Source organism: Poecile atricapillus (assembly GCF_030490865.1).
Source record: "Poecile atricapillus isolate bPoeAtr1 chromosome 36 unlocalized genomic scaffold, bPoeAtr1.hap1 SUPER_36_unloc_4, whole genome shotgun sequence".
NCBI classification, from domain to species: Eukaryota; Metazoa; Chordata; class Aves; order Passeriformes; family Paridae; genus Poecile; species Poecile atricapillus.
The window spans coordinates 1-27,432 of NW_026708994.1; the positions used below are offsets into that span (position 1 = coordinate 1).

At 58.1% G+C, this 27,432-nt stretch overlaps 1 protein-coding gene and 1 long non-coding RNA gene across 2 annotated transcripts; both read right to left on the bottom strand.

Moving 5' to 3' along the window:
• Positions 1-1,023: 1,023 nt before the first annotated feature.
• LOC131574105 (uncharacterized) lies at positions 1,024-1,592 on the bottom strand. Its single transcript, XR_009276378.1, has 3 exons — positions 1,580-1,592; positions 1,427-1,526; positions 1,024-1,363 (listed from the first exon to the last, which is right to left on the bottom strand). It is a non-coding gene; the product is annotated as an uncharacterized LOC131574105 (long non-coding RNA).
• An 869-nt stretch (positions 1,593-2,461) lies between these two features.
• SRRT (serrate, RNA effector molecule) lies at positions 2,462-27,432 on the bottom strand. Its single transcript, XM_058828492.1, has 20 exons — positions 27,299-27,432; positions 26,318-26,437; positions 25,251-25,376; positions 24,217-24,372; positions 23,119-23,307; positions 20,352-20,521; positions 17,349-17,518; positions 16,918-17,034; positions 16,501-16,594; positions 15,388-15,599; positions 15,238-15,299; positions 13,561-13,639; positions 11,806-12,054; positions 10,656-10,847; positions 9,441-9,594; positions 7,375-7,568; positions 6,373-6,532; positions 5,263-5,355; positions 4,200-4,305; positions 2,462-2,574 (listed from the first exon to the last, which is right to left on the bottom strand). The coding sequence occupies exons 2-20, from the start codon at positions 26,434-26,436 to the stop codon at positions 2,499-2,501; spliced, it is 2,718 nt and encodes a 905-aa protein (XP_058684475.1). The 5' UTR covers position 26,437; positions 27,299-27,432; the 3' UTR covers positions 2,462-2,498.

A 27,432-nucleotide genomic window follows, 5' to 3' on the forward strand; every position in this document is an offset into this window, starting at 1 on the left:
TCAATTCACCCCAAAACACCCCAAAATCACCCTGAAATCACCCCAAAACACCCCGAAATCACCCAAAATCCCTGAATTCACCCCTAAACACTCCGAAATCACCCCAAATTCACCCTAAACCCCCCCCAATTCACCCCAAAATCCCTGAATTCACCCCGAATTCACCCCAAAATCACCCGAATTCACCCCAAAATCCCCCCTGGGACCACCCCAAACCCTCCCAGCTCCCCTAAATCCCATGCCCTTCTCCCAAAATCCCCCAAAATCCCCCAAATCCCCCCAAATTCCCCCAATTCCCCTTTTTGCCCTCTCAGGACCCCTCAACCCCCCCAAAACCTCCCCAAATCCCCTCCAGCTCCCCTTCCCCTTCCTTAAACCCCATAAATCCCCCCAAAATCCCCAAATTCCCCAAATCCCCCAAATCCCCCCAAATTCCCCCAAATTCCCCTTTTTGCCCTCTCGGGACCCCTCAACCCCCCCAAAACCTCCCCAAATCCCCTCCAGATTTCCCCAAATCTCCTCCAGGACCCCCCAAATCCCCTCTACCCCCCTTTAAACCCCTCAAATCCCCTCCAGCTCCCCTTCCCCTTCCTTAAACCCCAAAAATCCCCCCAAAATCCCCCAAATCCCTCTTGAACCCCTCGAATTCCCCCCAAAATCCCTTTTAAACCCCCAAATCCCCCTAAATCACCCTGAATCCCCCAAAATCCTCTTCCCCCTCCTCAAACCCCTCAAATCTCTCCCAAATCCCACTTTGAACCTCACAAATCCCCCCAAAATCCCCCAAATCCCCCCCAAATCCTCCTTAAACCCCCCCAATTCCCCCCAAAATCCCTTTTAAACCCCTCGAATCCCCCCCAAAATCCTCATTAAACCCCTCGGTTCCCCCTCAAATCCCCCCTAAACTCCTTGAATCCTTCCCGAATCCCCCCAAATCCCCCCGAATTTCCCCAAATCCCCCGAATTTCCCCAAATTCCCCCCGAATTTCCCCGAATTCCCCCCAATTTCCCCCAATTCCTCCCCAGGCCGGGTCGCTGCTGCTGGCGGGGCTGGGGCTCTTCTGTGCCCCCTTTTACCTGCACGGCCTCACCGGGGACCCCAAACTCAACCGGGCGGCGCCGCTGGGGGGGACCCTGCTCATCCTGGGATGGGCGGCCATGGCCCTTTAGAGACCCTAAAACTGCCCTAAAACACCCCAAAACTGCTCAAAACACCCCAAAATCACCCTAAATCACCCCAAAATCACCCTAAAACACCCCAAAATCACCCCAAACTGTCCCTGCTCATCCTGGGATGGGCAGCCATGGCCCTTTAGAGACCCCAAAACACCCAAAACTGACCCAAAACCACCCCAAAACCACCCTAAAACACCCCAAAATCACCCCAAAATCACCCTAAAACACCCCAAAATCACCCTAAAACCACCCTAAAACCCCCAAACTGTCCCTGCTCATCCTGGGCTGGGCGGCCATGGCCCTCTAGGGACCCTAAAACACCCCAAACTGACCCAAAAACCACCCTAAAACTGCCCTAAAACTGCTCAAAACACTCCAAAACTCCCCAAAACCGCCCTGAAACACCCCAAAACCACCCTAAATCACCCCAAAACTGCTCAAAACACTCCAAAACACCCCAAAACCTCCCTGAAACACCCCAAAACCCGGCGGGGGCAGCGGGAATCGCCTGAAAACCCCCGGGGGGACCCCAAAAATCCCCGGAGAGCCCCAAAAAATCCCTGGGGGAGGGGCTGGGGCAGCAGCGGGGAGGGGGAGGGGCGTTTTGGGGGGAATTGAGGCGTTTTGGGGGGAATTGAGGCGTTTTGGGGTTTTTTATGGATTTTTTTTAAGGGTTTTTATGGGGTTTTGGGGTTTTTATGGGTTTTTTTTAAGGGCATTTCTGGGGTTTTTTGAGAGGTTTTGGGGTTTTTTAAGGGGTTTTGAGGGTTTGGGAGGGGCTGGAATCATTGGGACAGACTGGGATTGACCGGAAGTGGACACGGGGCCCCCGGGAGTGACCGGAAGTGGACACGGGGCCCCCGGGAGTGACCGGAAGTGGACAGCACCGGCGCCGGGTCTCCCGCGGGCGCTGCCCCTTTAAGAACGGCGCCGTCGCGCCCTCGCCGCTGATTGGGCGCGGGAACGCGGTCACGCTGACGTCACGGCTGTTGCTGGGCGACAGCCAATGGCGCGCCGCCTCCTCTGCTGCCCGCATCCTGATTGGGCGAGCCTCAATCCCGCCGCTGATTGGCCGCTGCGCCGACATTGAGAACCAATAAACGATCGAGTTGCAATCCCGCCTTCATTACGTCACGGGGCGGGGCCTCGGGGTGGCGCCGCCATTATTGCGCTCAAAAAAACCCAAAAAAAAAATCCCAAAAAATCCCAAAAAATCCCGAAAATCCCAAAAATCCCCGAATTGGCCCCAAAACGGCCCCGGCGCTGAGGGTGCTCCTTTATTGGGGGGTCCGGGGGGCGGGGCCGTATCAAAAGGGGCGGGGTCAGAAGAAATCCACGTCCTCGGGCGCGTCCAGGTCCCGATACTCCACAATGGCCCGGGGGTCCCCACGAACCATCCTGGGGAGGGGGGACAGCGGCGTCAGGAACCCCAAAAACACAGAGAAAAACCAAAATACACCCCAAAAACAGAAAAAAAACAAAATACACCCCAAAAACACAGACAGAACCCAAAAACACAGAGAAAAAACAAAATACACCCCAAAAACCGAAAAAAAACAAAATACACCCCAAAAACTGCCTGGACCCCAAAAACACAGACAGGAGACAGAGAAAACCCCAAAATACAGCCCAAAAACAGCCTGGATCCTAAAATACACCCCAAAAACACAGAGAAAACCCAAAATACACCCCAAAAACAGAAAAAAAACAAAATACACCCCAAAAACTGCCTGGACCCCAAAAACACAGAGAGGAGACAGAGAGAACCCCAAAATACACCCCAAAAACACAGAAAAAACCAAAATACACCCCAAAAACTGCCTGGACCCCAAAAACACAGACAGGAAACAGACAGAACCCAAAATACACCCCAAAAACAGAAAAAAACCAAAATACACCCCAAAAACACAGAAAGACCCCAAAATACACCCCAAAACACAGAAAAAACCCAAAATACACCCCAAAAACAGAAAAAACCCAAAATAGACCCCAAAAACAGAGAGAACCCCAAAATACACCCCAAAAACTGCCTGGACCCCAAAATACACCCCAAAAATAGAAAAAACCCCAAAATACACCCCGAAAACTGACAGAACCCCAAAATACACCCCAAAAACACAGAGAAAACCCAAAATACACCCCAAAAACAGAGAGAAAAACCAAAATACACCCCAAAAACTGCCTGGACCCCAAAAACACAGACAGGAAACAGACAGAACCCAACAGACCCCCAAAATGCACCCCAAAACAAGGACCGGACCCCAAAACCCACCCAGGACCCCCAAAGCCACCCCAAAAAGGGACCCCTCAATTTCCCCACGCCCCAAAAGCGAATGGTTCATCCCAGGGCTCTGAAACGCCCCCAAATTGGGATGGAACGCCCCAAAATCGGGGTCAGACCCCCCCAAATCACCACAGGACCCCAAAACTGGGTGGGGGTCCCCCAAATTCGGATCAGGACCCTCCAAGGCCAAACCCCTTCCCCAATTTTGGGGTTTTTTCCCCGTTTTTGTGGTCCCCGATCCCGATTTTGGGGTTTTTTCCCCGTTTTTGGGGTCCCCAATCCCGATTTTGGGGTTTTTTCCCCCATTTTTGGGGTCCCCAATCCCGATTTTGGGGTTTTTTCCCCATTTTTGGGGTCCCCAATCCCGATTTCGGGGTTTTTTTCCCCGTTTTCGAGGCCCCCGATCCCGTTTCGGGGTTTTTTTCCCCATTTTTGGGGTCCCTGATCCCGTTTCTGGGGTTTTTTCCCTGTTTTCGGGGTCCCCGATCCCGTTTTTGGGGTTTTCCCCATTTTCAGGGTCCCCAATCCCAATTTTGGGGTTTTTTCCCCCATTTTTGGGGTCCCCAATCCCGATTTTGGGGTTTTTTCCCCCGTTTTCGGGGTCCCCGATCCCGTTTTCGGGGTTTTTTTCCCCGTTTTCGGGGTCCCCAATCCCATTTTTGGGGTCCCCGATCCCGTTTTTGGGGTATTTTCCCCATTTTCGGGGTTTTTTCCCCGTTTCCGGGGTCCCCCCGCTCACCTGCTGCGGGGTTTGTTCAGGTACCCCCCCCCGGCCCCCCCCTGACCCCGGAAGGTTTCGTAGCTGCCGCGACCCCCGTAGGGCCCGGGGGGGTACGGGTGGGACCCTGCGGGCAAAAAGGGGTTAAAAACACACAGGAACACCCCAAAAACACCCCAAAAACACCCAAAAACACCCCAAAAACACCCAAAAACCACCCAGAAACACCCCAAAACACCCCAAAACACCCCAAAACATCCAAACCACCCCAAAATCCCCCAAAACTTCCCCAGAACATCCCCAAAATCCCCCTTATTTATCCCAAACCTCCCCAAATTTCACCCAAAATGCCCCAAAATGCCCCAATTTTCCCCGAAATCGCCCCAAAACCTCCTATATTTATCCCAAACCTCCCCAATTTTCCCCAAATTTCTCCCAAAATCCCCAAAAATGCCCCAATTTTCCCCAAAATCCCCCAAAACCTCCCGTATTTATCCCAATCCCCCCCCAAACCTCCCTAAATTTCACCCAAAGTGCCCCAAAATGCCCCAAATTTCCCCAAAATGCCCCGATTTTCCCCAAATTTCACCCAAAATGCCCCAAATTTCCCCCCAAAATGCCCCAATTTTCCCCAAAATGCTCAGATTTTCCCCGATTTTCCCTGAAATGCCCCGAAATGCCCCGATTTTCCCCAAATTTCACCCAAGATGCCCCAAATTTCCCCAAAGTGCCCCTATTTTCCCCAAATTTCCCCAAAATGCCCCAAATTTTCCCCAAATTTCACCCAAAATGCCCCAAATTTCACACAAAATGCCCCAAATTTCATCCAAAATGCCCCAAATTTCCCCCGATTTTCCCCGATTTTCCCCAAAATGCCCCGATTTTCCCCGATTTTCCCGATTTTGCCCATTTTCCCCCGATTTCTCCCCGTTTTCCCCCGATTTCCCCCGATTTTCCCCAATTTCCCCAATTTTGCCCGTTTTCCCCTGTTTTCCCCCCGATTTTCCCCGATTTTCCCCGAAATGCCCCAAAATGCCCCGATTTCCCCCAGTTTTTCCCGGTTTCCCCCCGATTTCCCCGGTACCTCCGTAGCCCAGCATGGGGGGCCGGGGGGTCCCGTAGGGCAGCAGCCCCTGCGGGGACTGGGGGGGGTACGGGAGCCCCCCCGGAGCCAGCCCTGGGGACACACGGGGGACACGGGGTCACTCGGGGGGCAAAGGTCACTCAGGGGTCACTCAGGGGTCACACGGGGTCACTCGGGGGTCACACGGGGGACACACGGGGGACAAAGGTCACTCGGGGTCACTCAGGGGTCACTCGGGGGACACACAGGGGACACACGGGGGGACACGGGGTCACTTGGGGTCACTCAGGGGGGCAAAGGTCACTCGGGGGTCACTCAGGGGTCAAAGGGGTCATTCAGGAGGGTCAAAGGTCATTCAGGGTCACTCAGGGGTCACCAGAAGTGTCCCCAAGGAACAATGAGGGTGGCATGGCTGACACAGGTGACACAGGAGGTGACACAGGAGGTGACACAGGTGACACATAGGAGATGACAGAGCTGACACAGGTGACACAGGTGACACAGGTGACACACAGCTGACACACAGGTGACACAGGTGACACACAGGTGTGACACAGGTGTGACACAGGTGACACAGCTGACACAGGTGACACAGGAGGTGACACAGGTGTGACACAGGTGACACACAGGTGACACAGGAGGTGACAGAGGTGACACAGGTGACACACAGGTGTGACACAGGTGACACACAGGTGACACAGGTGACACAGGTAACACACAGCTGACACAGGAGGTGACACAGGTGACACACAGGTGTGACACAGGTGACACAGGTGACACAGGTGACACACAGGTGAGACAGGTGACACACAGGTGACACACAGGTGACACACAGAAGGTGACACAGGTGACACACAGGTGACACACAGGTGACACACAGATGACACACAGGTGACACAGGTGTGACACAGGTGACACACAGGTGACACAGGTGTGACACAGGTGACACAGGTGACACACAGGTGACACACAGCTGACACAGGAGGTGACACAGGTGTGACACACAGGTGTGACACAGGTGACAGGTGACACAGGAGGTGACACAGGCGACACACAGGTGACACAGGTGACACACAGGTGTGACACAGGTGAGACAGGTGTGGCACTGACCGGCGTTGGGGCCCGCGGCGGGGCCGCCTTTGCCGCCCTCGGGCAGGGCCGGGCGCTTGGGGTCCATCAGGAAATTGTTGAAGAACAAAACCTCCTTGCGCACGGCGCCCATCTTGTCCCCGTGCTTGTTAAAGATGTGCTTGCGCACGAACTCGGGGCCCTGGGGACAGCAGGGGACAGCAGGGGACATTGGGGACACTGGGGACATTGGGGACATTGGGGACATCAGGGGACATCGGGGACATCAGGGGACATCAGGGTCACACAGCCCCATCTTGTCCCCGTGCTTGTTAAAGATGTGTTTGCGCACAAACTCGGGGCCCTGGGGACAGCAGGGGACATTGGGGGACATCAGGGGACAGCAGGGGACATCGGGGGATCAGGGACAGCCAGGGGACATCGGGGTCACACAGCCCCATCTTGTCCCCGTGCTTGTTAAAGATGTGTTTGCGCACGAACTCGGGGCCCTGGGGACATTGGGGACAGTGGGGACAGTGGGGACAGCAGGGGACATTGGGGACATTGGGGACATTGGGGACAGCAGGGGACAGCAGGGGACATCGAGGGATCCAGGGGACATTGGGATTGGGGGATTGACCCTCCACTGTCCTCCAGTATCCCCAGGGTGTCCCCAGAGTGTCCCCAATGCCCCCAGAGTGTCCCCAATGTCCCCAGAGTGTCCCCAATGCCCCCAGAGTGTCCCCAATGTCCCCAGAGTGTCCCCAATGTCCCCAGGGTGTCCCCAGGGTGTCCCCAGTGCCCCCAGAGTGTCCCCAATGATCACAGGGTGTCCCCAGAGTGTCCCCAATGTCCCCAGAGTGTCCCCAATGTCCCCACCTTGAACTTCTTGCCGCTGAGGGGACACAGCCACTTGTCCTTGCCCAGCTCCTGGGTGTCCCCAATGTCCCCAGGGTGTCCCCAGGGTGTCCCCAATGTCCCCAGGGTGTCCCCAGAGTGTTCCCAATGTCCCCAGAGTGTCCCCAATGTCCCCAATGTCCCCACCTTGAACTTCTTGCCGCTGAGGGGACACAGCCACTTGTCCTTGCCCAGCTCCTGGGTGTTGGCGCTGACGAATTTCTCCAGCTCCTGCTCGGGGTCCTTGCGGCCGAGGCGCTGCGCCTCCTCCTCGGGCACCGCGCCGGGGCCGGCCAGCAGCGGGGCCAGCCGGGCCTCGAAACCGCGCTGCCACTCGGCCACTGCCAGGGGGGGACACCACGGTCACCAGGAGTGACAAAAACCCCGTAAAAAACACAAAAACGGGGTGAAAATGGGATATTGGGGTCACTGGGATCGGGGTCAGCCGGGCCTCGAAACCGCGCTGCCACTCGGCCACTGCCAGCAGGGGACACCACGGTCACCAGGAGTGACAGAAACCCCATAAAACCACCAAAAACGGGGTGAAAATGGGATATTGGGGTCACTGGGAATGCCCAAAACCCCATAAAACCACCAAAAACGGGGTGAAAATGGGATATTGGGGTCGCTGGGATTGGGGCCAGCCGGGCCTCGAAACCGCGCTGCCACTCGGCCACTGCCAGCGGGGGACAGCAGGAACGGTCAGAACCCCATAAAACCACCAAAAACGGGGTGAAAATGGGATATTGGGGTCACCAGGAGTGACAAAAACCCCGTAAAAAACACAAAAACAGGGTGAAAATGGGATATTGGGGTCACTGGGATCGGGGCCAGCCGGGCCTCGAAACCGCGCTGCCACTCGGCCACTGCCAGCGGGGGACACCAGGGTCACCAGGAGTGACAAAAACCCCGTAAAAATGACAAAAATGGGGTAAAAATGGGATATTGGGGTCACTGGGAATGCCAAAAACCCCATAAAACCACAAAAACGGGGTGAAAATGGGATATTGGGGTCACCAGGAGTGACAAAAACCCCATAAAACCACAAAAACGGGGTGAAAATGGGATATTGGGGTCACCAGGAGTGACAAAAACCCCGTAAAAACCACAAAAACGGGGTGAAAATGGGATATTGGGGTCACTGGGAATGCCCAAAACCCCATAAAACCACCAAAAACGGGGTGAAAATGGGATATTGGGGTCACCAGGAGTGACAAAAACCCCATAAAAACCACAAAAACGGGGTGAAAATGGGATATTGGGGTCACCAGGAGTGACAAAAACCCCATAAAAACCACAAAAACGGGGTGAAAATGGGATATTGGGGTCACTGGGAATGCCCAAAACCCCATAAAAACCCCATAAAACTGACAAAAATGGGGTAAAAATGGGATTTTGGGGCTCATCTTCACCGTGGGACACACGGCTGGATTTGAGAAGGTTTTGGGGTGGTTCAGGGGGTTTTTGGGGCTGTTTAGGGTTTTTTTGGGGTGGTTCAGGGTTATTCTGGGGTGGTTCAGGGTTATTTTGGGGTGGTTTTGGGGGTTTCTGGGGCTCACCTTCGCCGTGGGACACGCGGTTGGATTTGAGGAGGTTTTGGGGTGGTTTTGGTGGTTTTTGGGGCGGTTTTGGGGTGGTTCAGGGGGTTTTTGGGGCTGTTTAGGGTTTTTTTGGGGTGGTTCAGGGTTATTTTGGGGTGGTTCAGGGTTATTTTGGGGTGGTTTAGGGTTATTTTGGGGTGGTTTTGGGGGTTTTTGGGGCTCACCTTCGCCATGGGACACGCGGTTGGATTTGAGGAGGTTTTGGGGTTGTTGGGGTGGTTTTGGGGTGGTTTTGGGGGTTTTTGGGGTGGTTCAGGGTTATTCTGGGGTGGTTCAGGGTTATTTTGGGGTGGTTTTGGGGGTTTCTGGGGCTCACCTTTGCCGTGGGACACACGGCTGGATTTGAGAAGGTTTTGGGGTTGTTTTGGGGTGGTTTTGGGGTTGTTTTGGGGTGGTTTTGGGGTTGTTTTGGGGTGGTTTTGGGGGTTTCTGGGGCTCACCTTCGCCGTGGGACACGCGGTTGGATTTGAGGAGGTTTTGGGGTTGTTTTGGGGTGGTTTTGGGGTGGTTTTGGGGTGGTTTTGGTGGTTTTGGGGTTTTTGGGGTGGTTCAGGGTTATTCTGGGGTGGTTCAGGGTTATTTTGGGGTGGTTTGGGGGTTTTTGGGGCTCACCTTCGCCGTGGGACACGCGGTTGGGGGGCAGCGGGCCCCGCACGTGGATGATGCCGCACCTGTTGGGCATCTCGTCCTCGTTGGGGTACTCGGAGGTGTTGTAGTAATCCACAGAGTGCACGATCCGCAGGTACAGCAGCAGCCGGTCCAGCACCTGCCACACCCAGGGGACACTGGGGACACTGGGGACACCCAGGGGACACCCAGGGGACACCCAGGGGACACTGGGGACACTGGGGACACCCAGGGGATGCTGGGGACACTGGGGACACCCAGGGGACACCCAGGGAACACCCAGGGGACACCCAGGGAACACCCAGGGGACACCCAGGGGACACCCAGGGAACACCCAGGGGACATTGGGGACACCCAGGGGACACCCAGGGGACACTGGGGACACCCAGGGGACACCCAGGGGACACCCAGGGACACCCAGGGGACTCCCAGGGGACACCCAGGGGATGCTGGGGACACCCAGGGGACACTGGGGACACCCAGGGGATGCTGGGGACACCCAGGGGACACCCAGCGGACACCCAGGGGACGCTGGGGACACCCAGGGGATGTTGGGGACACTGGGGACACTGGGGACACCCAGGGGACACCCAGGGGACACCCAGGGGATGCTGGGGACACCCAGGGGACACCCAGGGGACACCCAGGGGATGCTGGGGACACCCAGGGGACACTGGGGACACCCAGGGGACGCCCAGGGGACACCCAGGGGACCTTGGGGACACTGGGGACACCCAGGGGACACCCAGGGGACACCCAGGGGACACCCAGGGGATGCTGGGGACACTGGGGACACCCAGGGGACACCCAGGGGATGTTGGGGACACCCAGGGGACACCCAGGGGATGCTGGGGACACCCAGGGGACTCCCAGGGGACACCCAGGGGACTCCCAGGGGACAGGGACACGCTCAGGGTGGCAGAGAGGGGACACCCAGAGGACACCCAGGGGATGCTGGGGACACCCAGGGGACACCCAGGGCACATTGGGGACACCCAGGGGACTCCCAGGGGACACCCAGGGGACACCCAGGGGACACCCAGGGGACGCTGGGGACACCCAGGGGATGCTGGGGACACTGGGGACACCCAGGGGATGCTGGGGACACTGGGGACTCCCAGGGGACACCCAGGGGACACCCATGGGACACCCAGGGGACAGGGACACGCTCAGGGCGGCACAGAGGGGACACAGCCCCACCTTGAGCAGTTTCTCGTCGCGCTCCACGGTGACCTCGGCCGGGTTGGCCTCGCGTGCCGCGTCCTCGGCCGGCGCCGCGCCCTGGCCCTGGCCCTGGCCCTGGGCCTGGCCCTGCCCCAGCAGCTCCTCCTCCTCCGCGCTCACCTCCTCGATCAGGTAATCGGTGATGTGCCGCAGCACGGGGTTCTGCGCCTGGGGACAGCCGTGGGGACATTGGGGACACTGGGGACAGCATTGGGGACATTGGGGACACTGGGGACACTGGGGATGTGCCGCAGCACCGGGTTCTGCGCCTGGGGACAGCGTTGGGGACAGCGTTGGGGACATTGGGGACACTGGGGACAGCGCTGGGGACACTGGGGATGTGCCGCAGCACCGGGTTCTGCGCCTGGGGACAGCATTGGGGACAGCGTTGGGGACACTGGGGACACCCTGCAGAACCCCTGGGGACACTGTGACACCCTGCAGGACCCCAGGGGACACTGGGGACACCTTGCAGGACACTGGGGACACCTTGCAGGACACTGGGGACACTGTGACACCCTACAGGACCCTGTCCCCCCTGTGACACCCTGCAGGACCCTGTCCCCCCTGTGACACCCTGCAGGACCCCAGGGGACACCATGGGGACACCATGGGGACACTGTGACACCCTGCAGGACCCTGTCCCCCCTGTGACACCCTGCAGGACCCTGTCCCCCCTGTGACACCCTGCAGGACCCCAGGGGACACCATGGGGACACCATGGGGACACCCTACAGGACACTGGGGACACTGTGACACCCTGCAGGAGCCTGTCCCCCCTGTGACACCCTGCAGGACCCCAGGGGACACTGGGGACACCCTGCAGGACCCTGTCCCCCCTGTGACACCCTGCAGGACCCCAGGGGACACTGGGGACACCCTGCAGGACCCTGTCCCCCCTGTGACACCCTGCAGGACCCCAGGGGACACTGGGGACACCCTGCAGGACCCTGTCCCCCCTGTGACACCCTGCAGGACCCCAGGGGACACTGGGGACACCCTGCAGGACCCTGTCCCCCCTGTGACACCCTGCAGGACCCCAGGGGACACTGTGACACCTTGCAGGACACTGTGACACCCTACAGGACCCCGTCCCCCCGGTGTCTGTCCCCCTGCTGTGGCTCACCCCGGGCTCAGCGGCGGGCGGGGGCTCGGTGTCCCCGGCGCTGTCCCCGCCGTCCCCGGGGGTCTCGGGCGCCGCGGCCGCTCCCGGGGGGCTCCAGAGCCGCGCCCGCGCGTCCAGGGCCTGCACCAGCCGCGCCGCCAGCTTGATGTCGTGGCGCACCACGGGCCGGTGCTGCGTCAGCCCCGACACGTTCCGCACGCGCCGCGTCAGGTCCCGGTTCACCCCGGGGCTCAGCTCGCACTCCCGCAGCTGGGAACACACAGAACATCCCAAAATCACTCAGATTTACCCTAAAATCATCCCTAATTCACCCCAAAATCATCCCTAATTCACCCCAAAATCCAGCCCGGGTCACGCCGGGGCTCAGCTCGCACTCCCGCAGCTGGGAACACACAAAACATCCCAAAATCCATCAAATTCACCCCAAAATCACTCAGATTCACCCTAAAATCATCCCTAATTCACCCCAAAATCATCCCTAATTCACCCCAAAATCATCCCTAATTCACCCCAAACCCAGCCCGGTTCACTCCGGGGCTCAGCTCGCACTCCCGCAGCTGGGAACACACAAAACATCCCAAAATCACTCAGATTCACCCTAAAATCATCCCTAATTCACCCCAAAATCATCCCTAATTCACCCCAAAATCATCCCTAATTCACCCCAAAATCCAGCCCGGTTCACCCCGGGGCTCAGCTCGCACTCCCGCAGCTGGGAACACACAGAACACCCCAAAATCCATCAAATTCACCCCAAAATCACTCAGATTCACCCCAAAATCATCCCTAATTCACCCCAAAATCCAGCCCGGTTCACTCCGGGGCTCAGCTCGCACTCCCGCAGCTGGGAACACACAAAACATCCCAAAATCCATCAAATTTACCCTAAAATCATCCCTAATTCACCCCAAAATCATCCCTAATTCACCCCAAAATCCAGCCCGGTTCACTCCGGGGCTCAGCTCGCACTCCCGCAGCTGGGAAAACACAGAACATCCCAAAATCCATCAAATTCACCCTAAAATCACTCAGATTCACCCTAAAATCATCCCTAATTCACCCCAAAATCACCCCAAATACACCCAAAATCCAGCCCGGTTCACCCCGGGGCTCAGCTCGCACTCCCGCAGCTGGGAACACACAAAAATACCCCAAAATCCATCAAATTCACCCTAAAATCATCCCTAATACACCCCAAAATCCAGCCCGGTTCACTCCGGGGCTCAGCTCGCACTCCCGCAGCTGGGAAAACACAAAACATCCCAAAATCACTCAGATTCACCCTAAAATCATCCCTAATTCACCCCAAAATCACTCAGATTCACCCCAAAATCACTCAGATTCACCCCAAAATCATCCCTAATTCACCCCAAAATCACTCAGATTCACCCCAAAATCATCCCTAATTCACCCCAAACCCAGCCCGGGGCTCAGCTCGCACTCCCGCAGCTGGGAAACACAAAAACATCCCAAAATCACTCAGATTCACCCCAAAATCATCCCTAATTCACCCCAAAATCATCCCTAATTCACCCCAAACCCAGCCCGGGTCACACCGGGGCTCAGCTCACACTCCCGCAGCTGGGAAAACACAAAACATCCCAAAATCCATCAAATTTACCCTAAAATCATCCCTAATTCACCCCAAATCCAGCCCGGGTCACACCGGGGCTCAGCTCGCACTCCCGCAGCTGGGAAAACACAAAAAACATCCCAAAATCTGTCAAATTCACCCCAATATTCCCCAAAACGCACCCGGATGTTCTGCAGGCTCCAGCAAATCTCCTTGATGTTCACACTGCGGTCAAAGGTCACCCAGCCCCTCCTGAAGAACCTGAGAGGGGAAAAAACCCCTCTGTGAGCCCCAAAAACCCCAAATTCCACCCAAAATCCACCCAAAATCCACCCAAAATCCACCCAAAATCCACCCAGCCCCTCCTGAAGAACCTGAGAGGGGAAAAAACCCCTCTGTGAGCCCCAAAAACCCCCAAATTCCACCCAAAATCCACCCAACCCCTCCTGAAGAACCTGAGAGAGGAAAAAAACCCCTCTGTGAGCCCCAAAAACCCCCAAATTCCACACAAAATCCCCCCCAAATCCACCCAGCCCCTCCTGAAGAACCTGAGAGGGGAAAAAACCCCTCTGAGAGCCCCAAAAAACCCCAAAATCCACCCAAAATCCACCCAAAATCCACCCAAAATCCACCCAGCCCCTCCTGAAGAACCTGAGAGGGGAAAAAACCTCTTTGTGAGCCCCAAAAACCCCCAAAATCCACCCAAAATCCACCCAGCCCCTCCTGAAGAACCTGAGAGGGGAAAAAAACCTCTTTGTGAGCCCCAAAAACCCCCAAAATCCACCCAAAATCCACCCAAAATCCACCCAGCCCCTCCTGAAGAACCTGAGAGGGGAAAAAACCTCTCTGTGAGCCCCAAAAAACCCCAAAATCCACCCAAAATCCACCCAGCCCCTCCTGAAGAACCTGAGAGGGGAAAAAACCTCTTTGTGAGCCCCAAAAACCCCCAAAATCCACCCAAAATCCACCCAGCCCCTCCTGAAGAACCTGAGAGGGGAAAAAACCTCTCTGTGAGCCCCAAAAAACCCCAAAATCCACCCAAAATCCCCCCCAAATCCCCCTGAACTCCCCCAAACCCCAAAACTCCCCCAAATCCCCCTGAACTCCCCCCTGAACTCCCCCAAATCCCCCAGAACTCCCCCCTGAACTCCCCCAAATCCCCCAGAACTCCCCCAAATCCCCCTGAACTCCCCCAAATCCCCCTGAACTCCCCCAAATCCCCCCCAAACCCCCCAGAACTCCCCCAAATCCCCCTGAACTCCCCCAAATCCCCCCAAATCCCCCTGAACTCCCCCAAACCCCCCAGAACTCCCCCAAATCCCCCCAGAACTCCCCCAAATCCCCCAGAACTCCCCCCAAACCCCCCCAAATCCCCCTGAACTCCCCCAAATCCCCCCAAACCCCCCAGAACTCCCCCAAATCCCCCTGAACTCCCCCAAATCCCCCCAAATCCCCCTGAACTCCCCCAAACCCCCCAGAACTCCCCCAAACCCCCCAGAACTCCTCCAAATCCCCCCCAAATCCCCCCAAACTCCCCCCAAATCCCCCCCAAATCCCCCTGAACTCCCCCAAATCCCCCCCAAACCCCCCAGAACTCCTCCAAATCCCCCTGAACTCCCCCAAATCCCCCCCAAATCCCCCTGAACTCCCCCAAATCCCCCCAGAACTCCCCCAAACCCCCCTGAACTCCCCCAAATCCCCCCAAAACTCCCCCAAACCCCCCTGAACTCCCCCAAATCCCCCCAAATCCCCCCAAAACTCCCCCAAATCCCCCAAAACTCCCCCAAATCCCCCTGAACTCCCCCCAGAACTCTCCCAAATCCCCCCAAATCCCCCCAAACTCCCCTAAACCCCCTCACCTCCTCTCGGGCTGCGGCTCCGACAGCGCCACGCGCATGAAGCCGGGGTAGCGCTTGCAGAGCTGGGGGGGGGGGGCACAGGGGGCGTTTCTGGGGGGGCTCTGGGGGGGCTCCCGGCCCCTCCCCGGGCCCCCCCTGCCCCTCACTCACCGCCACGATCTCGGCCTGCGCGATGTTGGGCGCGATGTTGCGCATGAACAGCGAGCACGTCTTGTGCAGCGGCCGCGGCTTCGGCTCGGGGGCTCCCCCCGGGACCCCCCCCGGGACCCCCTCCTTGCCCTTCTGGGGGGGGGAGGGGGCGGCCGTGGGGGGAGGGGTCCCGGCCTCGTCCTGGCCGTGCCCTTTGTCCTCCTTGGGCTCCTCTGGACGGGGGGGGGGGACACGGGCTGGGGTCAGGGGGGACACCCCAAAAACACTGCAGAGACCTGCCCCAAAATCCCCAAAACACCAAACACCCCCGAGACCCCAAACCCCCCCAGAGACCCCAACCCCAAACCCCCCAGAGACCCCAAACACCCTCAGAGACCCCAAACCCCCCCAGAGACCCCAAACCCCCCAGAGACCCCAAACCCCATAGAGACCCCAACCCCAAACCCCCCCAGAGACCCCAAACACCCCAGAGACCCCAACCCCAAACCCCCCAGAGACCCCAACCCCAAACACCCCCAGAGACCCCAAACCCCCCAAAACCCCAAACCCCACCAGAGACCCCAATCCCCCCCAGAGACCCCAAACACCCCCAGCGACCCCAAACACCCTCAGAGACCCCAAACACCCCAGAGACCCAAACCCCAAACCCCCCCCGAGACCCCAACCCCAAACACCCTCAGAGACCCCAAACACCCCCCAGACCCCCGCCAGGACCTCAGGGATTCCCCCAACCCAAAGAACACACCCCAAAACCCCCAGAATGGCCCCCCATGTTCCCTCATGAACCCGCCAGACCCCTCTCTGTGCCCCTGTGCCCTCTCCGTGTCCCCCCCTCACTGTCCCTGTCCCCTGTGTCCCCTGTCCTCTCTCCGTGTCCCTTCCCTGTCCCCTCACCGTCCTTGCCCGGGGCTCTCTGTGTCCCCCCCTCGCTGTCCCTGTCCCCTGTCCCCTCTCTGTGTCCCCTCCTCACTGTCCCTGTCCCCTCTCTGTGTCCCCTCCTCACTGTCCCTGTCCCCTCACCGTCCTTGCCCGGGGCTCTCCGTGTCCCCCCCTCACTGTCCCTGTCCCCCGTGTCCCCTGTCCTCTCTCCGTGTCCCCTCCCTGTCCCCTCACCGTCCTTGCCCGGGGCTCTCCGTGTCCCCCCCTCGCTGTCCCCGCTGTCACTGTCCCCGTCCTCGCTGTCCCGGCTGCGCTGGCGTGGCCGCCCCTGCAGGGACAGCATTGGGGGGGGGGCGTCAGGGGGCGTGGCCAGGGTGGAAGGGGTGGGGCTTAAAGTGATTTAATGAGGATGGGAGGAGCCTACAGGGTGCCTGAAGGGGAGGGGCCTTTAAAGGGGTGTGGCTTGTGTAGAGGGGCGGTGCTTTCCATGGGGTGGGGCTCTTGGGGAGGGATGTGGTTCGTTAGAAAGGGGCATGGCTCGTTATAAGCTGGGGTGGTTAATGAAGAGGGGCGGGGCCTCATCAGCATTACTGGAGGGATGTGGGGGTGGAGCTTTGTGGGGTGTGGTCATTTGGGGGCGTGTCCACGTACCTTGGCCCCGCCCTCCTTGTCACCGTCCTCAGCCTTGGGCCCCTTGTCTGGCCCCTCCTCCTCTTCCTCTGGCCCCGCCCCTGCCGCAGGCTCCGCCCCTGGCTCCGCCCCTTCGGCCTGTGGGGAGGGGGGGGGGTCAAAGAGGACCCCAAAGGACAAAAGGGATCCCAAAGAACCCCAAAAACAGACCCCGAAAAACACCCCAGGAGGCAAAAAAGGACCCCAAATAGCCCTAGGGGGCCTTAAAAGAGACCGTGGGCACCCCAAAAGACCCCCAGGTGACCCTAAAGTACCCCCTGAGAATAAAAGCAAACTTGAAAAATCCCCTCAGGGATCCCCAGAAAAGACCACAAGGACCGAAGTGACTCCAGCAGACGCCAAAATTCCCCAGGGAACCCCAGAATTCCCCAGGGAACCCCAAAGCCCCCGACCTTGGTGCTGTCATCGCCATCGGGCCGCTCTGGGGGGCCTTTCCCGGGGGGCTCCGGTGGCCGCGGCTCCTCCTTTTTGGGGCCTTCGGCCTTTTCTGTCCGCTCCTCCTCCTCCTCCTGCTCCAGGATCCGCAGGTCGTGCTCTGTACCCCCTTCCATCTTAATCACCGCTGGAAAACACAGAAAACAGCAGGAACAAACACCAACAGCAGGGTTAAAAACGCCCCAAAAACGGGCCAGGAATTCCTGAAAATAGGATTAGAAACTGAGAGGGGGAAGGATCCTTTTCCCCCCTCCATCTTAATCATTGTTGGAAATGGGGGAAAATGTGAAAATTGAGAAAAAAAAAAAATCAAAATTGGGTGAAAAAAACCCAAAAATTGGCTTTAAAGGACTAAAAGACAGGTAACAACCACATGAGAATAGATTAAACATACCTGAAATTGGAATAAAACCACCTGGAATTGTATCAGAAACATTCCGAAATGGGTGTCCCCTCATGACCTCCCTCCACATCATTCGCTCACATTTCCTGACTTTTCCCCTCCTCACACTTTCCCGCCTTTTTCTCCCCTCACACTTTCCCCTTTTTCCCCCTCACACTTCACCACCTTTTCCCCTCCTCACACTTTCCCGCCTTTTTCTCCCCTCACAGTTTCCCGCCTTTTTCTCCCCTCACACTCTCCTGCCTTTTTCTCCCCTCACACTCTTTTCCCCCTCTCACTTTCCGACCTTCTCCTGTCACTTTCTGGCCTTTTTCTCCTGTCACTTTCCTGCCTTCTTCTCCTGTCACTTTCCTGCCTTCTTCTCCTGTCAGTTTCCTGCCTTTTTCTACTCTCACTTTCCTTTTTCCCACCTCACACTCTCCTCCCCTTTTTCCCACCTCACACTCTCCTCCCCTTTTTTCCCCTCACACTCTCTTGCCTTTTTTCCCCTCACACTCTCCTGCCTTTTTCTCCCTCTACACCCTTTTCCCCCCCTCACTTTCCTACCTTCCTCTCCTGTCACTTTCCTGCCTTTTTCTCCTCACTTTCCTTTTTCCCCCCTCACACTCTCCTGCCTTTCTCTCCCCCCACACTTTCCCCCCCTCCCACTTTCCTACCTTCTTCTCCTGTCATTTTCCTGCCTTTTTCTCCCCTAACATTCCCCTTTTTCCCCCCCTCACACTTTCCTGCCTTTTTCTCCCCTCACTTTCCTTTTTCTCCCCTCACACTTTCCTGCCTTTTTCTCCCCTCACTTTCCTTTTTCTCCCCTCACTTTCCTTTTTCCCCCCTCACACCTTCCCGCCCTTTTCTCCCCTCACGCTTTCCCGCCCTTTTCCCCCCCTCACACTCTCCTGCCTTTCTCTCCCCCCACACTTTCCCCCCCTCCCACTTTCCTACCTTCTTCTCCTGTCATTTTCCTGCCTTTTTCTCCTGTCACTTTCCTGCCTTTTTCTCCCCTAACATTCTCCTTTTTCCCCCCTCACACTTTCCTGCCTTTTTCTCCCCTCACTTTCCTTTTTCTCCCCTCACACTTTCCTGCCTTTTTCTCCCCTCACTTTCCTTTTTCTCCCCTCACACTTTCCCGCCCTTTTCTCCCCTCACTTTCCTTTTTCCCCCCCTCACACTTTCCCGCCCTTTTCTCCCCTCACTTTCCTTTTTCCCCCCCTCACACTTTCCTGCCTTTTTCTCCCCTCACTTTCCTTTTTCTCCCCTCACTTTCCTTTTTCCCCCCTCACTTTCCTTTTTCTCCCCTCACACTTTCCTGCCTTTTTCTCCCCTCACTTTCCTTTTTCTCCCCTCACACTTTCCTGCCTTTTTCTCCCCTCACTTTCCTTTTTCTCCCCTCACACTTTCCTGCCTTTTTCTCCCCTCACTTTCCTTTTTCCCCCCCTCACACTTTCCTGCCTTTTTCTCCCCTCACTTTCCTTTTTCTCCCCTCACTTTCCTTTTTCCCCCCTCACACCTTCCCGCCCTTTTCTCCCCTCACGCTTTCCCGCCCTTTTCCCCCCCTCACACTCTCCTGCCTTTCTCTCCCCCCACACTTTCCCCCCCTCCCACTTTCCTACCTTCTTCTCCTGTCATTTTCCTGCCTTTTTCTCCTGTCACTTTCCTGCCTTTTTCTCCCCTAACATTCTCCTTTTTCCCCCCTCACACTTTCCTGCCTTTTTCTCCCCTCACTTTCCTTTTTCTCCCCTCACACTTTCCTGCCTTTTTCTCCCCTCACTTTCCTTTTTCTCCCCTCACACTTTCCCGCCCTTTTCTCCCCTCACTTTCCATTTTCCCCCCCTCACACTTTCCTGCCTTTTTCTCCCCTCACTTTCCTTTTTCTCCCCTCACTTTCCTTTTTCCCCCCTCACTTTCCTTTTTCTCCCCTCACACTTTCCTGCCTTTTTCTCCCCTCACTTTCCTTTTTCTCCCCTCACACTTTCCTGCCTTTTTCTCCCCTCACTTTCCTTTTTCTCCCCTCACACTTTCCTGACTTTTTCTCCCCTCACGCTTTCCCGCCCTTTTCTCCCCTCACGCTTTCCCGCCCTTTTCCCCCCCTCACACCTTCCCGCCTTTTTCTCCCCTCACACTCTCCTGCCCTTTCCTCCCCTCAGTGCTTCTGTTTTCAGTAACTCTGTGAAATGGATTGAAAACCTCCAAAAATATGTAAAAAACTCAGGGAAATAAGTTAAGAACACCCAAAAATGGGTCAAGAAACACGGAAATGGGGAAGAAACACCCAAGAATTGGTCGGAAACCCCGAAGAAGACTCCGAAGAACAGGTCAGAAATGTTCCTGGGGGACCAGGAACACTTTAAGGGATTTTTCTGGAGTGCCAGGGAGGGATTGTCGGGATGTTTGGGATATTTTTGGAGCATCAGGAAGGAACTTTGGGGTGGCCTCTGCGGCTGTAAGCAGTGATTCAGAGTGTCGGGGGGTAATTCCCTGGGTAACTCCAGGCTGCCACCACCAGCGGGTGCCTCCAAGGGCTCCGAGAGGAGCTTTTGGGATAGCAGGGATGCTTTTGGGGTACCTGCGTCGAGGGTTTTGATGATTTGGGGGGCACGGTCGATGTCCAGGAGCAGGTTGTCGAACCAGCCGTGCTCCCAGAGGTAGAGGAAGACCCCGAGGCGGTTCCTGAGGGCGGCCTGGGCCTCCTGCTGCCGCTTCCCGGCCTCATCCGGGTGGTACTTGGAGCGGAACCTGGGAATCGGGGGAAAAACGGGGAGAAACGGGGAAAGCGGGGCTCAGGGGGCCGCTCACAACCCCCTGGGCCCGCAGGGTTATGGAGGGGCACCCCGAATCGGGGATTTTTGGGGAGGGGGGAGCCCAGTTTGGAGAGTTTGGGAAGGGAAGGGAACCCTCGGTCTGACACAAGCGGGGATGGGGAAAATCCTGAATTGGGGAGGGGGACTCCGGGTCTCGGGGATTTGGGGGAGACCCCAAATTTATGGGGGAACCCCGAGTCTGGTATAAATGGAGGGTGGGGATCCCCGTTTGGTACAGCTGGGACCCCCAGTGACCCCTAAACTGGGGGAGATCGGAGCCCCCTCAGAGGGGCTTCAGGTTTTGGGGGATTTCTGCTGCTCTAAGATGAGTTCAGGGTTTTTGGGGGGAATTTTGGGGCAGTTTCTACGCTGCTTTGGGTGGTATTTTGAAGGTGTTTTCAGAGGTGCTTTGAGGTGTTTTCAGGAATTTTTGGAGGCTTTTTTAGCTCTCGGGAATGTTTCGGGTGTGACTTTTCTATGGTTTCAAGACTTTTGGCACGTTTTTGGAGTGTTCTGGGCTGGTTTTGAGGCTCTTCTGAGAGCATTTTTGGGGCTGCTTTGAGACATTTGCAGGGATGTTTTTAGAAACGTTTCTTGTATTTTTGGGGGTGTTTTTCAACAACTATGAAATACAGGTTTGTGATTTTTAGGAGTTTTCAGATATGCTTTGAGATGATTTCACATTATTTTGAGTGTACTTTGGGCACCTTTTGAGAGTGTTTTTGAAACTTTTTGGGGGTGTTTTGGCACGTTTTTGGTGTGGTTTGGGGGGACTTTCAGGAGCGTTTCTGGCTGTTTCTGGGGTGTTTGGAAGTGCTTTTTGAGGGTGTTTTCAGGGTTTCCTGGGTGGTTTTGGGGCGTTTCTGGGCATTCTGAGCTGTTTCTGGGGTCTTTGAGGGCGTTCCGAGGTGTTCCAGGTGTCCCGTGGGGTTTGGGGGGGGGTCCATACCTACACTCGCCGCGAGCGTCGCCGTCCGCCGGGCCCCGAAAACTGCGGCGATTTTAAAACCCCGGCCCCGAAATCGGCCGCTTTTTTGGCACAAACCCCCCCAAAAATAAAACAACAAAGGTCCCTGGCTGCGTCCTGCACTGTGACCTCGCCGCATTGTGCGCGGCCCCGCCCTCTCTGCCTGCCCCGCCCGGCGGCTCCGCGGCTCCCGAGGGCGCTGGGAGAGAAGGGAAGCGTTAAATCTGGAGAGAGCCCCAAAATCACCCCAAATCCACCCCAAACCCGGCTCCCGAGGGCGCTGGGAGAGAAGGGAAGCGTTAAATCTGGAGAGAGCCCCAAAATCCACCCCAAATCCACCCCAAACCCGGCTCCCGAGGGCGCTGGGAGAGAAGGGAAGCGTTAAATCTGGAGAGAGCCCCAAAACCACCCCAAATCCACCCCAAACCCGGCTCCCGAGGGCGCTGGGAGAGAAGGGAAGCGTTAAATCTGGAGAGAGCCCCAAAATCCACCCCAAATCCACCCCAAATCCCGACCTGAGCGACCCCACAGGGCAGGGGGAGACCCCCCCCCCACTTTGAGCGAGTTTGGGGAAGATTTTTGGGGTCCAGAATTGTTTTTTTGGAATTAGAGCATTTTTTGGGGAATGAAAGCATTTTTGGGATGCAAACCCTGCTTTGGAAATCCGTTTCGGAATGACAGAATTTTTTGGGGGGGTGTTACCCATTTTTAGAGAGAAGTACAGAAATTTTCTAGCACACAATTTTTTTTGGTTGCAGATTCTCTTTTGGGTATTTTTCCAGGGGAATACAGCATCCCTTCTAAAACACAAATATGTTTACAATTTTAAATTTTTTCTAACTGCATCAAATTTTTTGGGTGCAAACCATTTATTATATGCACAAGTCTTCTAAAAGAACACTTTTTAAGGAGCTGTGCAAACTTTCTTTCTATTCTTATTTTCCACACAAAACTCTTTTAAGTGGATGCACTTTTAATTCCGCACAATTTTTTGGTGAGGAGGTAATATAATGTTTTTCTGGACTGCCAGTTTTTTCTTTCTAACTTTTATTTTTCTTTTGAACCCCAATTTTTTTCTGGCACCCAAATCTTCCTTGAACCCCATTCTTTTTTTTCTGGACCCCAAACTTCCCTGAGGCACAGCATTATTTCTCCAACACCGTTTTTTTCCCAAACGCCAATTGTGGGGTTTTTTTTCTTTTAGGATTCTAATTATTTTTGGGAACACGGCGTCTCTTTGGGAACACCCCTGCTTTCCTTGGCCTGCCAACCCTTTTTTGGGGTGCTGTTTTTTCAGGGAATACGCAGATTTTTGGGGAACACACCCTTTTTTTGGGGAACAGACCCTTTTTTTGGGGAACACACCCTTTTTTTGGGGAACACACCCTTTTTTTGGGGAACACACCCTTTTTTTGGGGAACACACCCTTTTTTTGGGGAACACACCCGCCTTTAGGCACCATCATTCCGGATCCCCGCTTTCCCAGCACGCAGCGGCGCTTTTGGGAAGCCGAGATGTTTTTTGGGGGGCGTGCAGAACATCCCCAGGCTCCCCCCAGCACGTACCACTCCTCGTCCTTGTGCGCCAGGAAGAATTCCTGCAGCTGCTGCCGGCGGAAATCCAGCTTGTAGTCGTTGTAGCGCTTGACCGCCTCCGTCTCGTCCACGGCGTCGTCCAGAGACAGCAGGAACTCCTTGAAGCTCTTCATCACCGGGGGGGCCATGCCCAGGTCCACCTCCGCGATGGTGCCCAGCCTGGGGGGGTCACAGCGGGGTCTGGGGTCAGTTTGGGGCAGTTTGGGGTCATTATTTGGGATTTCCATCACCAGGGGGGCCATGCCCAGGTCCACCTCCGCGATGGTGCCCAGCCTGGGGGGTCACAGTGGGGTCTGGGGTCAGTTTGGGGCAGTTTGGGGTCAGTTTGGGGTCATTATTTGGGATTTCCATCACCGGGGGGGCCATGCCCAGGTCCACCTCCGCGATGGTGCCCAGCCTGGGGGGTCACAGCAGGGTCTGGGGTCAGTTTGGGGTCACCACGGGGCAGTTTGGGGTCAGTCTGGGGCAGTTTGGGGTCATTATTTGGGATTTCCATCACCGGGGGGGCCATGCCCAGGTCCACCTCCGCGATGGTGCCCAGCCTGGGGGTCACAGTGGGGTCTGGGGTCAGTTTGGGGTCACCATGGGGCAGTTTGGGGTCACCATGGGGCAGTTTGGGGTCACTCTGGGGCAGTTTGGGGTTTCTTTGGGGCAGTTTGGGGTCAACATCAGGGGCTTTGATGATGGGAGAACTTGGGGTTGTTGTTGGGGATCCCGATTTTGGGGTGGTTTTGTGGGTTTTTGGGGCTCGCCCGGCCTGGATGGGCAGCAGCTGGTGCTGCAGGAGCCGGGTCAGTTTTTGGGGTGATTTTGTGGGTTTTTGGGGCTCACCTGGCCTGGATGGGCAGCAGCTGGTGCTGCAGGAGCCGGGTCAGTTTTTGGGGTGATTTTGGGGGTTTTTGGGGCTCACCTGGCCTGGATGGGCAGCAGCTGGTGCTGCAGGTGCCGGGTCAGTTTTTGGGGTGATTTTGGGGGTTTTTGGGGCTCACCTGGCCTGGATGGGCAGCAGCTGGTGCTGCAGGTGCCGGGTCAGTTTTTGGGGTGATTTTGGGGGTTTTTGGGGCTCACCTGGCCTGGATGGGCAGCAGCTGGTGCTGCAGGAGCTGGTGCTGCATCTCGTGGGGGCCCCAGGGCGTCTGGGGGGGGCCGTAGGTGGGGCCGGCCCCGCCCCCGCTGTAGGGCAGCTCGTAGCCGCTGTGGTAGGGGTCAGTGCCGTGGTCATCCCTGCGGCCACAGGGGACAGCGGTCAGTGTGGGGTCTGGGGGGTCAGTGTGGGGTCAGGGGTCAGTGTGGGGTTTGGGGGTCCCTGTGGGGTCTGGGGGGTCAGGGGTCAGTGCCGTGGTCATCCCTGCGGCCACAGGGGACAGCGGTCAGTGTGGGGTCTGGGGTCAGTGTGGGGTCTGGGGGGTCAGGGGTCAGTGCCGTGGTCATCCCTGCAGCCACAGGGGACAGCGGTCAGTGTGGGGTCTGGGGGTCAGTGTGGGGTCTGGGGGGTCAGGGGTCAGTGCCGTGGTCATCCCTGCGGCCACAGGGGACAGCGGTCAGTGTGGGGTTTGGGGGTCACTGTGGGGTTTGGGGGTCACTGCAGGGTTTGGGGGTCACTGTGAGGTTTGGGGGTCAGTGTGGGGTTTGGGGGTCAGTGTGGGGTCTGGGGGTCAGTGTGGGGTCTGGGGGTCAGTGTGGGGTCTGGGGGGTCACTGCAGGGTTTGGGGGTCAGTGTGGGGTTTGAGGGTCAGTGGTCAGTTCCCCGGTCATCCCTGCGGCCACAGGGAGGTCAGCGAGGCCGTGGAACGGCCGCTCCGGGGTCATCTCCGAGGAAAAATCCGGCAGATTTTGGTGTTTATTTGGGGGATTTTGGGGGTCTCTCTCCAGTGCCTGTGCAGCCGTTTCTGGGGGGTTTTGGGGTGGTTTTGGGGGTCTCTCCCTGCACAGCCGTTTCTGGGGGGTTTTGGGGTGGATTTGGGGGGTTTTGGGGGTCTCTCCCTGTGCAGCCGTTTCTGGGGGGTTTTGGGGTGGATTTGGGGGGTTTTGGGGGTCTCTCCCTGTGCAGCCGTTTCTGGGGGGTTTTGGGGTGGATTTGGGGGGTTTTGGGGGTCTCTCACCAGTCCCTGCGCAGCCGTTTCTGGGGGGGGCTCAGCTCGTGCCGGGGGGGCGAGAAGCGTTCCCGGCGAGTCCGGTCGTAGTCCCGGTAATCCCGGCTGCGCCGCTCCCGGCCCCGCTCCCAGTCCCTGCGTGGGGTCAGCCGGGCATCAGGGACCCCAAACTGGGGTAAACTGGGGCCACTGGACCCCTCCCAGTGCCCCCAGACCCCAAACTGGGGTAAACTGGGATCGCTGGACCCCTCCCAGTGCCCCCAGCCCTTCCCAGCCCCTCTCTGGTCACTCCAGCCCCTCTCTGGTCACTCTGTGCCCCTCTCTGGCCACTCCGACCCCTCTCTGGTCACTCTGTGCCCCTCTCTGGTCACTCTGTGCCCTCTCTGGCCACTCTGTGCCCCTCTCTGGTCACTCTGTGCCCTCTCTGGCCACTCTGTGCCCCTCTCTGGTCACTCTGTGCCCTCTCTGGCCACTCCGACCCCTCTCTGGTCACTCTGTGCCCCTCTCTGGTCACTCTGTGCCCTCTCTGGCCACTCTGTGCCCCTCTCTGGCCACTCTGTGCCCCTCTCTGGCCACTCTGTGCCCCTCTCTGGCCACTCTGTGCCCTGTCTGGTCACTCCAGCCCCTCTCTGGTCACTCTGTGCCTCTCTCTGGTCACTCTGTGCCCCTCTGTGGTCACTCTGTGCCCTCTCTGGTCACTCCAGCCCCTCTCTGGTCACTCTGTGCCCTCTCTGGTCACTCTGTGCCCTCTCTGGTCACTCTGTGCCTCTCTCACCGGCCACTCCAGCCCCTCTCCGGCCGCTCCGGCCCCTCTCACCGGTCACTCCGGCCCCTCTCACCGGTCACTCCGGCCCCTCTCACCGGTCACTCTGGCCCCTCTCCGGCCACTCCGGCCCCTCTCACCGGTCACTCTGTGCCCCTCTCTGGTCACTCTGTGCCCTCTCCGGCCGCTCCGGCCCCTCTCACCGGTCACTCCAGCCCCTCTCTCCGGCCGCTCCGGCCCCTCTCACCGGTCACTCCGGCCCCTCTCTCCGGCCACTCCGGCCCCTCTCACCGGTCACTCCGGCCCCTCTCACCGGTCACTCCAGTCGTCCCTCCTCCTCTCGTCCCTCTCCCTGGACCGGTCGTAGTCGCTCCGTTCCCGCCGGAATTTGTCCCTGCGGCGCCGGTCGTACTCGTCATCGCTGTCCCCCATCCTGAGGGGACACCGGGGGTCACGGCGGGGACGGGGGCGCCGGGACCCCCAGACCGACCCCCCAGACCCCCCCCAGACCCCCCAAACCGACCCCAGACCCCCCAAACCGACCCCCAGACCCTCCAGACTGACCCCAGACCCCCCAAACTGACCCCAGACCCCCCCCAAACTGACCCCCAGACCCCCCAGACCGACCCCAGACCCCCCAAACTGACCCCCAGACCCCCCAAACCGACCCCAGACCCCCCAAACTGACCCCAGACCCCCCAGACTGACCCCAGACCCCCCAAACTGACCCCCAGACCCCCCAGACCCCCCAAACCGACCCCGGGACCCTCCAGACCGACCCCAGACCCCCCAGACTGACCCCAGACCCCCCAGACTGACCCCAGACCCCCCAAACCGACCCCAGACCCCCCAAACTGACCCCAGCACCCCCAAACCGACCCCAGACCCCCCAAACCGACCCCCAGACCCCCCAGACTGACCCCAGACCCCCCAGACTGACCCCAGACCCCAACTGAGGCCTTCCCGCCGCCCCCAGACCCCCGAGACCCCCCAAACTGACCCCAGACCCCGACTGAGGCCTTCCCGCCGCCCCCAGACCCCCGAGACCCTCTAGACTGACCCCAGACCCCCCAAACCGACCCCAGACCCCGACTGAGGCCTTCCCGCCGCCCCCAGACCCCCCCAGGACCCCCGAAGCCCCTCAGGCCCCCCCATCCCGTGATCCTTTGCGGCTCCCGCAGGCCCCGACCCCCCCCCCCAACCCCCCGGGCCCCCCCCCGGCCTTGACCCCCCCCCCGCGGCCCCGGTGACGTCACGCCTTCCGTCCGTGACGTCACGCGGGGACCCCCCGGACCTGCCCGCGCGGTCCCGGCCCCGCGCGCGGCTGCCCGCTCGCTTCCGGCCCGCGCCGGCAGGAAGTGACGTCCGGCGGCGCCGCCGAAGCGGCGGGACGGGGGCGGGAGGACGGCGGCGGCCGCTCCGGGAGGA